Here is a 19,336-nt window from a genome sequence, read left to right as displayed (position 1 = left end):
TGATATCTGGTGTGAAACGCCTTGGCGTCTGCTTTACTGGCTTTCTTCCAGCTTTTATTGGCAGTTTTAACTCTACCAAATCCCTACTTAAACCAGGCATTTCGTTATAATCCCAAGCAAAACAATCCTTAAATTCTTTAAGTAAAGATATTACCTCAGATTTTAACTCTTTGTCGATGTTAGCGTTGATGTATGTTGGCCTTTTGTCGCCATTTTCGCCAAGGTCGACTTCTTCTAAGGGGTCTTGTGGTCGCATCTTTTCTGGCGCCTTTGGATCTTTTTCAAACCCTAAAGGTTCATAATCTAAATGCAGTCTAAACGTTGCATGTCGACGTTTCCTTTAGCCACAACTGACTTATCTGGAGACTCTGGCTCAATAGCCAAAATATCTTCTTTCTTTAAAATATAGGCTTCGACAGCCATGTTTTCTTCAGCCTCTAAGGCCGATTTTATTTTGTTCTCGGCAACGTATGCCGAAATCCTCTTTAGAGCTTCTAGCTCAGTCATCATCAGTGACATCCCCCCAGCCTGACGGTCGGATATCTGCATAGGGTAATTCCTCTAAACGTTCCACATCCCAAATGAAGCCATGAGTTTCGTGCAAAGTTAGAGAAACAAAAGCTTCACTCAGATTAGCATACACATCCTCAGTTGGTAAACAAGGAGAAATTTTAGCCAACTTTCTCTCGAATTCCTTCTTGCCGACATTGTTCACGTCAGCCAGGAAGTAGCCTTGATCAACTTCAATGTTTTCGACCACTCCATCCTCTCTCCAAATTACCAATCTTTGATGTGCTGAAGATGGTACAACTCCGACACCATGGAGCCATTCTCTAGCGACTAGCAAATTGTAACTTGGTTTGGCATCTATTACCATGAACAATGTCGGCCTAGTTATTGAACCAACAGTGATGTTCACCATGATCACACCCATGGTGCTTTTTATTTTGCCCCCATAGTCAGATAAGACCACATTGTTGGATCTAACATCAGTATCATACTTGCCAATTTTCTTCAAAATATGGTGTGGCATGATGTTACACCTTCCACAATCTACCAACATTTTGTTGATAGTCACACCTTCCACTTTGGCCAATTTTCTTCAAAATATGGTGTGTCAATTTTCTTCAAAATATGGTAGAGCCACAATCTACCAACACTTTGTTGATAGTCACACCTTCCACTTTGGCCCTAATCAACAGAGGTTTCAAGTGACTCTTCATAGTCATTGTGGGCCTATCAAAAATTGCTTCTTGGCTCTCAATAGAACCATCATTTAGCACAAAGTAACATCTTGGCTTATGTAACGCCATTTCTTCAGCGTCGGCATCATCTACCGAATCCTTCACCTCAGTAACACATTTGTATTCTTCTGGTAGAATTGACACCACGTTGACTAAGATGTCCAAACTTGCTTCTGATTCTGAACTGAAGTCATCAGTAACCTCATCAGAACATTTTTCACTTGGTCGATGGACATCTTCCCTATTCCGTTCTTTAGCCGTAGTGTCGACCCTTACAACAACTTTCTTTCCAAAATTAGCCCCATTAGCCATGCCTTTTCCAGCCATTTCCCTAGCAGTCTCTCTTTCGGCCTGCTTGCGACGTTGAAAACGTCTCCATTGAGTTCTGGACATGGGGTTCTTCCCTAAATAATTTTCAGAAACATGAGTCCTTTTCTCAGACTTGAACTCACGCCTGTAGTTGATTGCTAAACCTTCTCTGGCAGCAGCAACACCTTGTGGGGTTTCTTGTTTTCCCCGAGGCTTGATCCAGGTGCCTCTAGGAGCACTTGTCGATGGTACAAAGCTCTTAGGCCTTGCTTGAGCATTTTCCACAGCTTTCCTTGAGATTCTTTCATTCTGGCGTGCTTTGTTCAGCCCACTTCCTTTGCCTTTTCCCAATTGTAGCTTTTGGAAATTTTCAGCAACAACTTTGTCGGTGGCATCGCCACATCTAGGACATAAACAAACTTGTGAACCCTTATTCTTGCAGCGATACAGGAAATCTACCAAATCTTCATCAACCCTTGGATAGACTTCAGCTATGTTGACATCTGTGCTTTCACCAGTTTCCTCTAGCATGTCAGTCTCATCATATTCAGTGATCTCGACTGACTCAACGAATAGAGCTTCCTTCTGGTGGAGAGGGTCAACATCGATCTTCATTTTGCGGCCAGCAAATTTCAGCCTGCCTTCTTGAATTGCTTTCTGAACCAGATCCCTAAAAAGATAACAATTAGAGGTATTATGACCAAGATAATTATGATACTTACAAAATCCTCTTTTCTGTCTTTGTTCTAATGGTGGTATTTTAGTACCAAGTGGCACCACCATTTGACCATCTTTAACTAACAAATAAAAAATTTCCTCACACTTTGTCACATCAAATGTATAAGTTTTTAAAGAGAATTTTGGATTGTTTTCGACAGGATTTTTCCCTTGTGCAGGAAGTAATAACCGACACTCATAAGCAGATCCTGGCTTTAACTCAGCCACGTCAATTTCTGATTCAGTCGATGAGGCATAATCAGCCTCATAGATTGGATATGTCGCATCATAATCGACGAAAGTTATTTTTTCCTTCTCAGCCTTACTGTGTCTAACCTTTTCTAACCTTAGTCGTTCGAGATGTCGAACTCTATCAGCCAATTGTGACATACTCTTTACAAAGGTTGGGTCTATTTTCTTCCTAATGGAATAATCTAACCCCCCAGTAGCCATTTGAACAAGTTCATGTTCCGGTACTTGCGTAAAGCACCTGGCCTTTAATAATCTAAATCTATTCAGATAATCGTCAATACTCTCAGCAAACCTTCTCTTAATGCTAGACAATTCTGCCAAACTGATTTTGGAGTGTCCTTCGTAAAACTGTTCTTGGAACTTCTTTACTAACTTGGCCCACGAATCAATCGAACTTGGGGCCAAAGAAGTGAACCATGTGAAGGCAACCTTAGTCAAAGAGGAAGGAAAGTTTTTTACTCTCAAACACTCATTATGAGCCAAATCTCCTAACTCTGTTAAATATCTGGCAATATGTTCTATTGTCGACTCACCAGATTCTCCCCCAAACTTAGTGTATTTAGGCACTTTCATTCCTCTAGGTGCCTCGGTTTGGAGAATAAATTCAGCCAATGGGGAAGCATATAGTGGCCTTTGCAATGTGGCACTCATACCATTCCTAGCCATAATTCTTTCGACGATAGTTGTCAAATTATTTTCTACTGCTAAGTCTTCTTGTTGATGTTGATCGACAATTTGATCAACATCCTGATGTCGGTTAACTAACACCATCTGGTTACGTCCTGCTACTCCTAACTCAACACCTTAATTTTGTTGGGGTCTAAGGATTTGTCCCTCATGGACTGTCTCATCTTCTGCTGCCCCTATATCTACTTGAACAGGAATGGTTTGCCTGACCACTTGTGCCATCTATCGAGCCGGTGGCCCCAGGAAGTTACACAAGCGTGTCAATTGATTAGCCACCTGCCTATTTGTTTCAGCAGATTCCTGTATCATAAGATTAAAAACTGTACCCATTTGATTAGTTAACATATTAACCAACTCACGATTACTATCATCCATTTGCTGCCTCAACACCTCTATTGAAGTATTCGACAGCAGCATGGTTCTATTTTGAGTATTATTCCTATTTTGAGCATTGCCCCCTTGCGCTAATCCTTGTAAGGAGGGATTCATATTTTGAGCGTGGTCTGAAAACAATGTTGCACTTGATGTTGACTGATATCCTGGCATTAAGGAATACGACATTCCATAAAGAGGATCTGTGGTGCTAAAGCAAGGCACATAAGGTCTGAACGTCGCTATCGTTGATCTTGAACCTCCCGGTGGAGGTAAAGGAATTGATGCTCCAACCGCCCCTATAGTCGACATCATTGAGGTTGCACTTGTCATCAGAGGCAAAGTTGAAACCTGTGAAATTACTGTTTCCGTAGTGGATAAAATCCCTTGTGGCACTTCATCCGTATTGGAGTTTGACATTTTCACAGTTTCTTGTGGCCTACTATATAATTTGTCACTTCTAAGTTTCATGCAATTGCGTAACTACACTAGCACTGGTCCCACTGGGCGTGCCATTTTGTTTACTGTGGAAATTGGTAAACAACCGTTGGTCCTCCCTAAGCCTTAAAACCAAGGGTTACTTGCAGGATCGACCAGTTGATCCTAAGACATGTGCTAGTGTAACAAGGTGACTCGTTCAATTCGACGGAATATTAACTTTGTGAGAAACGACTTCTGACAAAGTATTAAACAAGCCAATATTTTTCCACATGAAATGATGATGCTATAGACTATGGGTGACTCGTGACCTACAACGCTATAACATTCAAAAGACCTACACAACGAACACGCTTTTGGTGAATTCTATTATCGTAATAGAATTAGTGTCGACGGTGTAGATGACAATGTAAAATGATAATTCAAACATAAATGAAATTAAAATAAAGTGTTCAACGGGAACAATTGAAAAATAAGTAAGTTGCATTGAAGTAAATATGGTGATTCACGTACATAGCACTTTTAAAAACTTTTGCTTCCTCGCGCTGGGAATGTGAAGTTTTTTACAAGTGATTTTCGTACAAAGTGAACACCCCGAGTCCTCTGTGGGATCTCCTATTTATAATGAACTAAAGAAACTGTCTACAAGCAAAACTACTCAAAAATAATTGTCTGTAGACAAACGTCGTGCCACACGATCTAAAAACTGCTCCGTATTTTGGCGCTTGTTCTCCTTGTAACTGCTAGTCATTTTGAATTTCAAACTTATCCCGCTCAGGTACTTATTTCGACACCATCCCCTATGTGTTTGGTACAATCAATAATTTCTTAAGTCCCAATCTCCAGTTCAGTCGATAGAACGGATTTCGACCAAACATGCTTTTTCTGTCGGTTTCATCTTCTGGTAACTTGTGGTTTTCCAAGCTCTTGCTTATCTTGGGCTCAGCTTTCTTTCAAACCTCCCCTTGCTGGGGTATAATCCTTAAACCCATAAGGAACTTTCATTAATTACGCCTTCAACATGCCCTATCGGTTTCTTGTGGTAACACCAACACACAAACATTTTCTACTCCGAACTACAAAGCTTTGATTCCTCATCACCTGATGAGTGATACGTAGGAACAAGGGTCAAAATCCTTGGCCAGCACAATAAAAAAAAACCCAGAGTCCCATCACTTTTTTTACACTCTTTTGAAAAATAAAAAATAAGCAAGATAAATATCCACGTACGTAAATAACCCAAATATTTCTCATGGAGTATCAATGACGTGAGAGATACTAATACCTTCCCCTTGCATAACCGACTTCCGAACCCAAGTCTCGGTTGTGAGACCGGTTCTTTATCTATATTTGAACTACTCCTGTGCATATTTTCATCTTCGAGGGTTTTATCGACCATTTCCCCTCTCCTCTCCCATATAGGTAATCCAAATAAAATTCGCTCGTAACTCTTCTGTTTTTCCCTCTCTCTTCTCTTTCGATTGAGGAGGCATCATTTAGTTCAGTCTCCGGTTCCTTGCTCCGAAACTCTGGTAGCGACAAGACTGTTGCATACTAGAGAACATAAAGATAACGAGCCATGTATTTAAGCATTAGAAGCTCAAATGGTTTTTTATATGGATGATGAGAAGGAACAAGAATGGAGCATACCTGTTCCTTTAAAGCCAAAAGCCTTGTATTACATGGCTGGAAATGATGAAATTATGACACCCATTGAGCCATATCCATCACATAATTTGGAGCAAATTTTCTCTAATGATGATCCTGGAACTTCAGCGGTTAATGATGAGAATAATTAAGATATAGTTGTTTATTATTAAGAAGTCTAGCTTGTTTGTAACTCGTGTGAGATTTATGTTTTTTTGTTGCTTATCCCTAATTAATATATGATATTCTTATTTTTTATGTTGATTCATCATTATAAAAATAAAGTACCAACACATGACATTGTTACTATATGTTTTACTGCATATTTTGTCTTTTAAGTTATTATGTTTATCGTATGTTTATTAAATTAGTAGTTGCTAATGTAAAATTTTGATGTTCACTACTTTTAGTGTACTGACTTGTTTATCACATATACTTGTAGTTTAAGCCTGTTGTGAAAGAATGAATTCATCATATGAGGATATTCACCGCAAAACAATATAAGAGAATAAAAAAAGATGAAGGGTCTTACTCTTACTAAACTCACTCAATCCATTTATATATCATCTTCGTCTTCCTCAAAACCATCATCAATTAGTAATAAATTCTCAATACTACTCTAGACAAATTAATTGTTTTGATTGTTGACTGATATTCACTGATGCATCTTATTTAGTCTGTGAGGGTCGTCCGAGGAATGTACAACATGGATAACTTGAAGTATCGAAGAAGCACCTACGTTCAACCACAACACCAAAATCATTAATAACCCCTCAGCTAATACAAACTGCAATAACTCATCCGCCAATCCAAACTACAATAACCCCTCTACCAATCCAATCATCAATAATCCATCCGTCAATCCAAACTACAATAACCCCTCCATCAATCCAATCATCAATAACCCCTATAACAATCCAAACTATAATAACTTATTCGCTAATCGAAACTCCAATAACCCCTCCACCAATCCAAACTACATAACCATCACTTTTTTTAGAGACATTTCTTCACCATAACACTTCATCCCCTCACTATGAAGATGTTGTGGTAGAAGGTGATACTGAAAATGTTGTGATAGAAGATGAGATTGCAAATGTTGTTCAAGTGGGTGGTTCTGAATATTGGGATGTAAATGTTATTAGTCAGTAATTTAATGTTATAATATCTTTAAATAATTTAAATGATTTACATAGTTGAGTTATAAAATTATTTTATTTACCTTTTTATGTGATGTATGAGGCAAATCATATTTCAAATACATGTTTATGTGTGCCAGACTTGATTGGAAAAATAACTTCTGATGGAACATGGATAATACTTGAATGAGATTCAGATGGTCTCGCAGTAGGATCACCAACTCGTTTGTTAGCAGGGTATTTGGATAGAGTTGTTAGAATGTTTCAGGACTTTCCCATAATGTTTGAAAGTTGGAAGATGGTTCCCATGGATAAAACAACAAAGTTTTATAATGCAAAGATAAAGTTATCATTAATAAACAACAACATATTTTAAAATTAATTTCATGGTCAATATTATTTGCTTTGTTAGCTAATTTTCATTTTTATGGTTAGCTCTATTTTGTTGTTGATGATGGAGATGACAAGCCAACAATATTTTCTTCTGATGGAAAAAAATTGGAGGGATGTCTGATATCAATTGTTTAAAAAACTTTATAAATGAGATCTCACATTGAAAAAAAATCTTGCAAATTTTACCAAAGGTATTGTTAACGAAAATGATTGTGTTGTTTTTGTTCAATATAGGCGGAAAGAAGATACACATGTAATATTAGTGTTTTACTCGTATAATTTTATTTTTAATATATGAATGAGTTTTTCCTAAGTGCTTTAACGCGTGTTTTTATTTGTTACTAATATAGAGAATGACAAGATAAAATGTCAAAAATTGAAGAAAAAAATGAAGATTCCGCATACACTCGAATCTAAGTCGCTTGCAAGAAGCAATATTTGTGCTTATTTGTAGGAATTGAAATATGGATGACTATGCAGCAGATGAGAAATGTACGTAGTTTCTGATAAAAGGTTTGACGAGTCTTTTATCAATGAAAATGCATACAATAATAATGTAAGTGCAATTTAATTCTTTTGAAATATTTGTTAGACTTTTTAAGATTTGAGAAAAAATCAAATCTTTTGGCATCTCTTAGAGGTGGGGAGAATCTGATTTAAAATTGATTATTTTTGTACCTTACTTATTTTTTGTTAATATTTTTTAAATATAAAAACTTAATTCTTTTAAAATATTTGTTAAACTCTTTAAGGTTTGAGAAAATATTCAATCCTTTTATTATTTCTTAAAATAGGTTATGTAAAGGAGAATAATTTATAGTATACTTGTATTCTTGCAAGAACTCCGCTGCTTTGGTTCCATTCAGGAATTCTTTTAAAAAATTCTTAGAGATCTTCCATCAATAATAAAATAGGTAAATTGTAAGACAATGAATCCATTAAAAGAAATGTGAAGTACAATATCAATTTCTGCATAAAATTGATGTTGTTTCATTTGTCTCCAATTTTTCTTCCTCATGTTCTGTCAACTTCCCAATAAATCCATTGAAACTCTTATGGTAGCTGTGAAGTACATCTTATGGTTTAAAATCACGAGATGGATGCAAATTTTGATTGTTAATCTTTCACAATATTCTTAGATAAGGAAAAAAGAGACGCACAAAAAAATCTAGCCATACTGATACACATTTGTTAATTGCAATTAAATTCTGTTTTTACCCTTCCAAAACTAACAGAATTTACTTGTAGAGTCACTTTAGTTGTATTTTTGAGTTGTATCATTTTATTCTCTCAATGTATAAATACTCTTGTAATATTCCCAATTCAAAATTAATACCAAAATTACTATTCATCCAATATTACTCTATTCTCTCTAATTCTCTCTCAACTTCATCTTCCCCAATTTTCTTTTCTTCCACCATTGTTAAACCTTCAATTTTGAGTTTTATGTTCTAACATTTGGCATCAAGAGCCTTGGTTATCGATCCTAATCGCTGCAACAATGGCAACCATTTCCAATGATCGAATTCCCACCAATCTCCCGATTCTTGATTCGAAGAACTATGATAAATGGGCAAAACAAATGAGGGTCTTGTTTGATTATCAAAAGGTGCTTGAGATCATCGTCAATGGAGTTACACAATTAGGGACAGAGACTACCGACATTCAAAGAGATACACACAAAGAAGATAAGAAGAAGGATTACAACGCCCTATTCTTGATTCATTCGTGTGTTGATAACGACAATTTCGAGAAGGTTGGCGATTGTGAATCGGCGAAGCAAGCATGGGAAATCTTGGAGAAAGCATATGTCGGTGCCGTCAAAGCGAAGGTTGTAAGGTTATAAACTTACAAGCGACAATTCGAGTTAACACAAATGGAAGACAAAGAAATGATCAACGACTATATTACGCGCATTACCCGGTTAGTTAATCAAATCAAATATTGTGGGGAAACGATTCTTAAGCAGAATGTTGTATCGAAAGTATTGCGTTGGTTAACGCCGTGTTTCGACAACATAGTTGTGGCTATTGAAGAATCAAAGGATCTAACAACTTTGAGCAAGGATGAATTGCAAATTTCGTTAGAGGCACATGAACAAAGGATGGATGAGAGAGGCGTCGACAAAGCCAAAGCGGAGATTGCTTTGCAAGCGCGTTTCAATGAAAAGAATAAGAGGTCGAAAGGAAAATTTGCAGCGAGAGGTAAATCAAATTTTCAGAATTTTGGTTCAAATGATTCGCAAAATTCAAAGCATTCGACGAGTGAAAAAGGTGAAAGTAGCTCCAAGGATAGTGGTCATAGCAATGGTTTCAAGAAGCGGGATGTGAGTAAGGTTCAATGCTACAAGTGCAGAAAGTTTGGAAACTTTGCAAATTCGTGTCGTGGTAAATCGAATGAGAATCACAATAATGAAGCCAAGGTTGCTAGGGAAGAAGTAGATGATGAGGACACACTTCTAGTAATGATCACGAAGGAGAGTTATGGCATTACGGATGTTCCGGACAGCAACTATAGCAGTAACAGTTTGCGGGACAGCAGCTGTACCGTTCCGGAAAATAGCGAGAAAACGCATTCGGATTGAAAGGCATTGTTTATCGTTCGTGATGGAGTCCAAGGGAGAGATGAGTGGTACTTGGATTCCGCTTGTTCAACACATATGACGGGTCGAAAATATTGGTTTGTGCAAATCAATCAAGCGGCAAAAAGTAAAGTCAAATTTGCCGACGACACCACTTTAAGCGCCGAAGGGGTAGGAGATGTTTTGATCGGAAAAAGGAATGGTGGATATTCAAGGATCAAAGATGTCTTGTATATACCGGGAATTAAGTGTAATCTTTTAAGCATTGGCCAATTACTTGAAAGAGGATACAAAATTCGTTTGGAGGACAAGATTTTACGCGTTTTGGATTCAAATGGTGTGTTGATTCTAAAAGCGCCGATGGCTGCCAATAAAACCTTTAAGGTTGAGTTAACGGTTATGGAGCATCGTTGTCTAGCTACCGCGGCAAGTAGAGATGAGTGGTTATGGCATTACCGTCTTGGTCACCTCAATTTTAGGGATCTAAGAAAGTTGCAACAAAGTGAAATGGTAACGGGGCTGCCACACATTAGTATTCCAACTGAATTGTGTGAGGAATGTGTGAAGGCTAAAAAACACAAGAATATGTTTAGCAAAGATGCGGGTCGAAGAACCAAAGGCTTACTTGAGGTGGTATGTTCCGACGTTTGCGGACCGATGCAAGTAGAGACTTATGGTGGCAATCAATATTTTGTTACGTTCATTGACAATTCTAGTAGGAAGCTTTGGACATATCTTATCAAGAGAAAAGATGAGGTATTTGGAGTTTTCAAGAATTTCAAATCCATGGTGGAGCGCCAAAGCGTCCGGAAGCTCAAAATTCTCAAAACGGATGGTGGAGGTGAGTATACCTCTAGTGAGTTTGGGATGTTTTGTGATCTTGAGGGAATTGTACGTGAGGTGGTGCCTCCGTATACGCCTCAACAAAACGGGGCTGCCAAGAGGAAAAATCGTACAATAATGAACATGGTGCGTAGTATGCTTTGTGGGAAAAATTTGCCTAAGGAATTGTGGGGTGAGGCCGTGTCTACAGCCGCCTACTTGTTGAATAGGTGTCCCACTAAGAAGCTGGAGAAACTCACACCGGAAGAGGCTTGGAGTGACTTCAAACCGAATTTGAATCATTTGCATGTTTTTGGATCGATTGCATACCGTCATGTACCAAACTAACTTCGGAAGAAATTGGATGATAAGGGTGAGAAGCTGATATTTGTAGGATATCACTCTACTAGAGGGTACAAGTTGTTTAATGGAAAAAATCGGAAGATAGTCATAACCCGGGATGTGACTTTTGATGAAGTCAAAACTGCAGAAAATGCAGCAGTAATCGATTACCCTACTGGCAGTAATCGATTACTCACAGAAAAACAACAGCAACAGTTTTTTGAAATCACTGATCTGGAGGCTTCCGACACCGCTGTACCAGCACCTACAGTAGCGCAAAATGATGTTGTTAATAATGGTAGACCAGTGAGGCAAAGAGCCTTGCCTCATAGACTCCTAGATTATGAAAGATTCCAAGATAACAAAGTGAATAACGATAGTGATTTTGTTCATTTCGCGCTTATGGACGAATCCGAACCGGTAAATGAGGAAGAAGCCTTAAGTGATCCTAAGTGGATATGTGTAATGAAAGAGGAGCTGAAATCTATTGAGAAAAACGGTACTTGGGAGTTGGTTGATTTACCACTTGGAAAGAAACCGATAGGTGTGCGATGGGTCTATAAGGTTAAAGCAAATCCCAAAGGTGAAGTAATCAAGCACAAAGCTCGATTAGTGGCGAAGGGGTTCTTGCAACGAGAAGGTATAGACTATGAGGAGGTATTCGCACCAGTGGCTAGATTAGAGACTATTTGTTTGGTTATTGGTATTACGCATAACAACAATTGGATGGTTTACCAAATGGATGTCAAATCTGCATTTTTGAATGGTCCTCTTGTTGAGGAAGTCTATGTGGGGCAGCCACCCAGTTTCGTGATAAAAGATCAAGAGATGAAGTATTACAAGCTACACAAGGCGTTGTATGGTTTGAAACAAGCTCCAAGAGCTTAGAACAAACGTATTGACGACTTTCTTATTGACATTGGTTTCAAACGATGTGTATCCGAATATGGAGTTTATGTGAGATCGGATACGAATGATGGTGTGATTATACTTTGCTTGTATGTTTATGATCTCTTGATTACGGGCAGCCATGACAAGAGTGTTTCAAGGTTCAAAAGTGAGCTCATGATAGAGTTTGAGATGACGGACCTTGGTGTCATGAATTACTTCCTTGGCATAGAGTTTCACAAGTCAAAAGTGGGGTTGCTTATGCACCAAAGGAGGTATGCTCTAGATATTTTAAAAAAGTGTGATATGGAGCATTGTAATGCTTCTATTACACCTTGTGAGGCTAGAGTGCAGCTGTCCAAAAGTGATGAGGATGATGATGTCGATTCAACGCTTTATCGGAGCTTGATTGGATCGTTACGGTATTTGTGCAATACGCGACCGAATTTGGCTTTTAGTGTCGGTATTGCGAGTAGATTCATGGAGAGACCTAAGATGTCTCACTTGGTGGCAGTCAAGAGGATCCTTAGATATGTGAAAGGTACTCTTGGTTGCGGAATTCTCTTTCCCGCATCGAACACGGGGCGTAAGTGCAATTTACTTGGCTACACCGATTCTAATTGGTGCGGAGATAAAGATGACCGAAAATCGACGGCGGAGTACATCTTTATGTTTGGTAGTACACCAATCTCTTGGTGTTCGAAAAAAGAACTGGTTGTAGCATTCTCTTCTTGTGAGGCCGAGTACATTGCGGCGTCGTTAGGTGCGTGTCAAGCTACGTGGCTTATGAATCTATTGAAGGAATTGGGATATGGTGATGATGTTGCCACCACACTGTTCGTAGACAATGTTTCCGCAATAAATCTTGCGAAGAATCCGATTGCACACGGAAGGAGCAAGCATATTGAGATGCGGTTTCATTATTCGAGAGAATTGGTCAGTGATGGAAAGCTTAGATTGAGCTATTGCCGAAGCGAAGACCAAGTCGTGGATTTGTTGACAAAGGGTGTGACAAATGATGTGTTCAAGAGGTTAAATAAGTGCTTGAGCATGGTGGACTTGGAGCAACTAAAGTGAGGTGGTGTGTTAATTGCAATTAAATTCTGTTTTTACCCTTCCAAAACTAACATAATTTACTTGTAGAGTCACTTTAGTTGTATTTTTGAGTTGTATCATTTTATTCTCTCAATGTATAAATACTCTTGTAATATTTCCAATTCAAAATTAATGCCAAAATTACTATTAATCCAATATTACTCTATTCTCTCTAATTCTCTCTCAACTTCATCTTCCCAAATTTTCTTTTCTTCCACCATTGTCAAACCTTCAATTTTGAGTTTTATGTTCTAACATTTGGCATCAAGAGCCTTGGTTATCGATCCTAATCCGCTGCAACACTGGCAACCGTTTCCAATGATCGAATTCCCACCAATCTCCCGATTCTTGATTCGAAGAACTATGATAAATGGGCAAAACAAATGAGGGTCTTGTTTGGTTATCAAAAGGTGCTTGAGATCATCGTCAATGGAGTTACACAATTAGGGGCAGAGGCTACCGACATTCAAAGAGCTACACACAAAGAAGAGAAGAAGAAGGATTACAAAGCCTTATTCTTGATTCATTCGTGTGTTGATAACGACAATTTCGAGAAGGTTGGCGATTGTGAATCGGCGAAGCAAGCATGAGAAATCTTGGAGAAAGCATATGTCGGTGCCGTCAAAGCGAAGGTTGTAAGGTTACAAACTTACAAGCGACAATTCGAGTTAACACAAATGGAAGACAAAGAAACGATCAACGACTAGATTACGCGCATTACCCGGTTAGTTAATCAAATCAAATCTTGTGGGGAAACAATTCTTGAGCAGAATGTTGTATCGAAAGTATTGCGTTCGTTAACGCCGCGTTTCGACAACATAGTTGTGGCTATTGAAGAATCAAAGGATCTAACAACTTTGAGCAAGGATGAATTACAAAGTTCGTTAGAGGCACATGAACAAAGGATGGATGAGAGAGGCGTCGACAAAGCCAAAGCGGAGATTGCTTTGCAAGCGCGTTTCAATGAAAAGAATAAGAGGTCGAAAGGAAAATTTGCGGCGAGAGGTAAATCAAATTTTCAGAATTTTGGTTCAAACGATTCGCAAAATTCAAAGCATTCGACGAGTGAAAAAGGTGAAAGTAGCTCCAAGGATAGTGGTCATAGCAATGGTTTCAAGAAGCGTGATGTGAGTAAGCTATTCATTAAGTCTATTCTCTCTAATTCTCTCTCAACTTCATCTTCCCCAATTTTCTTTTCTTCCACCATTGTCAAACCTTCAATTTTGAGTTTTATGTTCTAATAACATTTTGATTGTTAAAGTAAGCTATTCATTAAGTATATTCATTAGGCTATTCATTAAGTTGATTCATTAGGCTATTCATTTTGAAAATATCCATTTTATAGGGGGAAATGTAAATCTTTTAAGTTTAATTATAACACATTGTTATTCCTATATGAATTTCTAACCAAACACTTACACCGTATACACTGTTCACCGTATTTATATAATGAATAGTATATTTTTAAAATAAAATAATATATTTATAAACAATATCTGAACAGTACACGCGAATAGTGAACAATGTCTATGAACAGTAACTTAAAATAGTGAAAAAAATTGGTTAATTAAATATAAAAAATTAATTAATGAAGTAACGAAGTTGGTTAATAAATGTCCAAATATTAAAAATAACTTTTATTGATAAATCAAAATTGATTAATGAAAAGTAAAAGGTTGGCTAATGAAACTATAAAATTCGCAGATATTAAAAATAATTTTGAATAATCATCAAAATTGATTAATATAAGTTACGAAGTTAATTAAAAAAATTATGAAACTGGTTAATAAACGTTTAGATAATAAAAAAAATAAAAAAATAATTTTTATATTTTTTTTAAAAATAATATATTATTATAATATTTTACTGTTCATCGTATTGATGGTGGACAATAAAAATAAAATACGGTGTAGGTGTATAATATAATGTAAGAATAACATTTTACGAATTTTAATTGGGTTATTCATTAAGTATGCTATTCATTGAAACATCAATATGTTAAGAATATTTTGGAGCTTAGAAATTGTATGACGTTAGGCAATTGATTAAAAAGCAGTAGGCTATTCATGGTGACTCATTTGGTTTTTCTTTATATTTTTTCTAAAGTCACATGCAGTGCTTGCTATTCATGGTTTATACACACTCTTGCAGTCACATGCTATTTAAGATTTAACTTTAACATGTTTGCATTCATATTGTAAGTGAAGATTTCGGTTGTGAATTATTTGTCCTTTTGTATTTATAGGAAAAATTACAAGCAACAATTCAGGATTCTCTGTCCAAAAATGAGGATTTTGAAAAAGTGTGGAAATATATATATATATATATATATATATATATATATATATATATATATATATATATATATTGTATGTGATTTGAAGTAACAGCGTCTCAAATTAATAGATCAATGAGATCGGCGTCTTCTTTGGAATCAAATAAACTATATTGAAACTCGCGCGATGCGTGATTTTTAATTAATTTTTATTTATTTTGTATTGAGTTTTATATATATTAAAAATTTAAATTTTATAAATATGAACAAAAAATTTATATTATAATATTTTATTATAAATAAGTGAGACAATAATATGAATTAATTACGAATAAAAAAATATATGTTTGTAATTTGAGAGTGACATACAAGATTGTATTTTACCAATTGAAATAATTTTAGAAGATATCCCAAATGATTTATTTTTTATTTTGATTCTAATGTATTTTTAATAGTTGTCTCTCTTTTAAATATTTAATTATAAGACATATATTTATTTTTAGTCTTAAATAAAAATTAAACTTTATTTTCAATTATTGTCGAATAAAGTATTCAATAACTTTATAAATCTATGTCCATAATGTCAAATTACATATATATATATATATATATATATATATATATATATATATATATATATATATATATATATATATATATATATATATATATATATATATATATATATATATATATATATATATATATATATATATATATATATATATATATATATATATATATATACACCGTTGCTTTGTCTAATAAGATGAGAAAAATATAGAGAATAAATATATAGATTCAATAAAGAGTGTTGCATTCTCTATTATCTTTTTAGATCAAATGAGAGTAATTTAGTCCCGAAAATGATGGAATATATACTTTAACATTAAAAGTATTTTTCAAGTGGTTCTTTTGTTGATATGATTTTTTTAAAAAAAAATTTAAAGTGTGTGGTTCTGAATCTCTCTTTTATTTTTAAAATTTTAAAAAATATATTTAGTTGGAGTAATAATAGATTTATTGTGAGTAAATTAGTATGATATTTTTTGAAATAAATAAAGTTAATAATCAAATATTAGGTAATTGTATTTTTGCATTTGTTTGGATTCGAACCCATGAGCTTTTATAGAGAGAAACAATATGTTTTGACCTTTTAAAATTTGAAGATGAATTTTGAGAGATGCCACATAGAAAAATAAATGATGTGGCATAGATGAAGATGAAGTGTCGCAAGATAGTTTGATGCACTGGATTTAATATATATGTTGCATTCTCTATTATCTTTTTAGATCAAATGAGAGTAATTTAGCCCCGAAAATTGTCGAATATATACTTTAACATTAAAAGTATTTTTCAAGTGGTTCTTTTGTTGATATGATTTTAAGAAAATAAAAAATATTTTAAAGTGTGTGGATCTGAACATCTCTTTTATTTTAAAAAAATTTAAAAATATATTTAGTTGGAGTTATAATAAACTTATTATGAGTAAATTAGTATGATATTTTTTGAAATAAATAAAGTTAATAATCAAATATTATGTAATTGTATTTTTGCATTTGTTTGGATTCGAACCCATGAGCTTCTATAGAGAGAAATAGTGTGTTTTGATCTTTTAAAATTTGAAGATGAATTTTGAGAGATGCCACATAGGAAAATAAATGATGTGGCATAGATGAAGATGAAGTGTCGCAAAATAGTTTGATGCACTGGATTTAATATATATAAATAGATAAATGAAGGAAATACAAGAAGAAATTATTGCACTTAAAGAAAATAATTAAAAAATTAATAAATTGATGGAGGAAATTGCAATCTTAAACCAAAGGGACAATGTTAGGAAAGAGGAAATTGCACTCTTAATGCAAATGCAAAATACTAGTGGACGAGGGAGGCCGAGGAAGATGGCACCACCGTAGCCGGAGAAACGTGTGGAACATGTGCAACAGTCTGAAGATACTCATCATGATAGCTCTAGTACCAAACCCATCTCAGATGCCACTAAAAATTCTGATGCCAATGAGGGAACGGGGAGAAACGACATAACCTTAGAAAACGAGGTTACTAAAATTAGTGAAGAATTATCAGCAGAAAGAAAGCTATGGGTCGATGTACTCAGTGACAACAGGAATTCGACCAATGGAATGGTGATTGAGTATGTTGCACCAACCTTAGTAAACGAGGAAATTGAAATTGAGATTGAAGAGGAAGATCCCGAATCCTAAATGAAGTTCTAGGACTCATCCCTTATTATGTATGTGCTTGGAGGTGACTTGAGTATGAATATGGTAAAGCAGTTTATGTTGAAAGCTTGGAACTTTGTCCAACTACCAGATTTGTTTTACCACGATGAAGACTATTTTCTCCTCAAATTTAGGTCACATAAGGATATGGGTACAATGATGACAAATGAGCCTTATACCATTCGTAACATATCAATGTTGCTAAGAGAATAGAAGCCAGATTTTAACCTCAAGAAAGATATGCTGCGAAATTTTCCGATATGTATCAAACTCCCTCAACTACCTCTCCATCTATGGGGGTAAAAGAGTCTTGTAGCGGTAAATTCATGACCATCAAGCTATGAATAAGCTTAACGTCGATAAAACCATAGTCACCACCGCGCTTTTATTGTTTCCAAAGAAAAGGGGAAAAGAATGAACAAAACCCAAAGATAAGAAGTTTTAAAATCAAAATTAATAAAATTCCAGAGATTACAGGTAAGGGGGTTGGTTACACAAAGGAAAGGTGTTAGCACCTAGAGTGTCCTAGGGAGCCATTTTTTATGTGTGTATGTGTTTTGGTATAAAATGATGTTTGCAATAAATAAAGTGTAGGGATGAGAAAAAAATTCATTAATTATATTTTTGTGTTTGACAAGACCTTCGGACTTGTGCCTACGTACCAACATAAAAATGAGAGATCAATACCTCGTAGTTCGTGGTAACAATTTCAAAGTGAGTGAATTGCTTTTAACAAAATTTAAATTTAAAAAGAGGCACAAAGGGCCTAAAAGATTTTGAATGAGTGTTAGTTCTTTTTGTCTTTTGAAATTTTAAGTCAATTTGGTTAAGTTTATTTACAAGTTTGATTTAAGAAAAAGAAGTTCAAAAATTCAATGACATAAGGCCAAAGTTTCTAATTTGCAATAAAGTCTAAGTTTAGAAATCACAAGGAAAGAAGATTTTAAAAAGGGGGGAGAGATTTGAAATTTAAGAAATGGGAGGAGATGAAGAGACTAATCCTAAGCAAAAATTAAAAGTTAAGAGTTGAAAAGATCTGACCAATGAGATGCAATCCAATAGACAAGAATGTCATATAGAAACCCACTTTTCCTTTGGACTTTAAATCAAGCAATATCAATAATCAAGTAGAAAAGTGAAGAGCAAGGCATCAAATAAATATAGCCACATCCAAGCTAGCAACTTCATAGTCTTCTTCTTAATCTTCCCACGTATCAGATGACATACTCCTTGAATGGCTCAAAATAAGACATTAGACACAGATTCAAAATAACATTTGCATCAAGACCGTGTAGCAGATGAACTTAAATGGATCCCAATACTTGTATCAGATGAAAGCTCAAATCACAATCAATTGGTTTCAGAAATGTTGGCATTGGCCAAGTCCTTTTGCATAGGGAATGTTGCCTAATTCTAAGTCTAAAGCTCAGATCACCTTCAACAGGCCACACAAACATTTTTTTAGGGTTTTTGTTGTTTATTAGGTATTTTAAGGTCCTAAGACCACAAACACAAACAAGATACACAAACAAATATGTACAATCATAATATATGGCTCAAGTGAGCAAAGTGAAAATGTCATAAACATAAACAAGTTAAATGATATGTAAGATAGCAAATGGAATGGTAAATGACTTGAATTTAAATTGTATAAAGTAAATGACTTGAAATTAAAAGCAATAGTAATAAAAGTTAGTCAAATGTTAATTGATTATATGTTAGTATTGTTTTGCTTTTCAATTGATTAAGTCATTCTTTGGAGAACACTCAACCCTTTATTCACAAGCATGGATCCTTGGACCAAGATATCTTCCAAAAGGAAGAAAAAAAGGCCAAGTTTCCACACAATACCATGAAAGGGGGGAGACTTACAATTCCACTTACTAGAATGC

General features: G+C 35.4%; 1 protein-coding gene across 1 annotated transcript; it reads left to right on the top strand.

Annotated features, from left to right (window-relative positions):
• The first annotated feature begins 9,074 nt into the window (after window positions 1-9,074).
• Window positions 9,075-9,782, top strand: LOC127136782 (uncharacterized). Its single transcript, XM_051063302.1, has one exon. The coding sequence runs from the start codon at window positions 9,075-9,077 to the stop codon at window positions 9,780-9,782; it is 708 nt and encodes a 235-aa protein (XP_050919259.1).
• Window positions 9,783-19,336: the final 9,554 nt, after the last annotated feature.

The sequence above is a fragment of the Lathyrus oleraceus genome, chromosome 4 (assembly GCF_024323335.1).
Source record: "Lathyrus oleraceus cultivar Zhongwan6 chromosome 4, CAAS_Psat_ZW6_1.0, whole genome shotgun sequence".
Taxonomy (NCBI): Eukaryota; Viridiplantae; Streptophyta; class Magnoliopsida; order Fabales; family Fabaceae; genus Lathyrus; species Lathyrus oleraceus.
The sequence above is the reverse complement of the archived record's forward strand: the minus strand, read 5'-3'. Positions and strand labels throughout refer to the sequence as shown.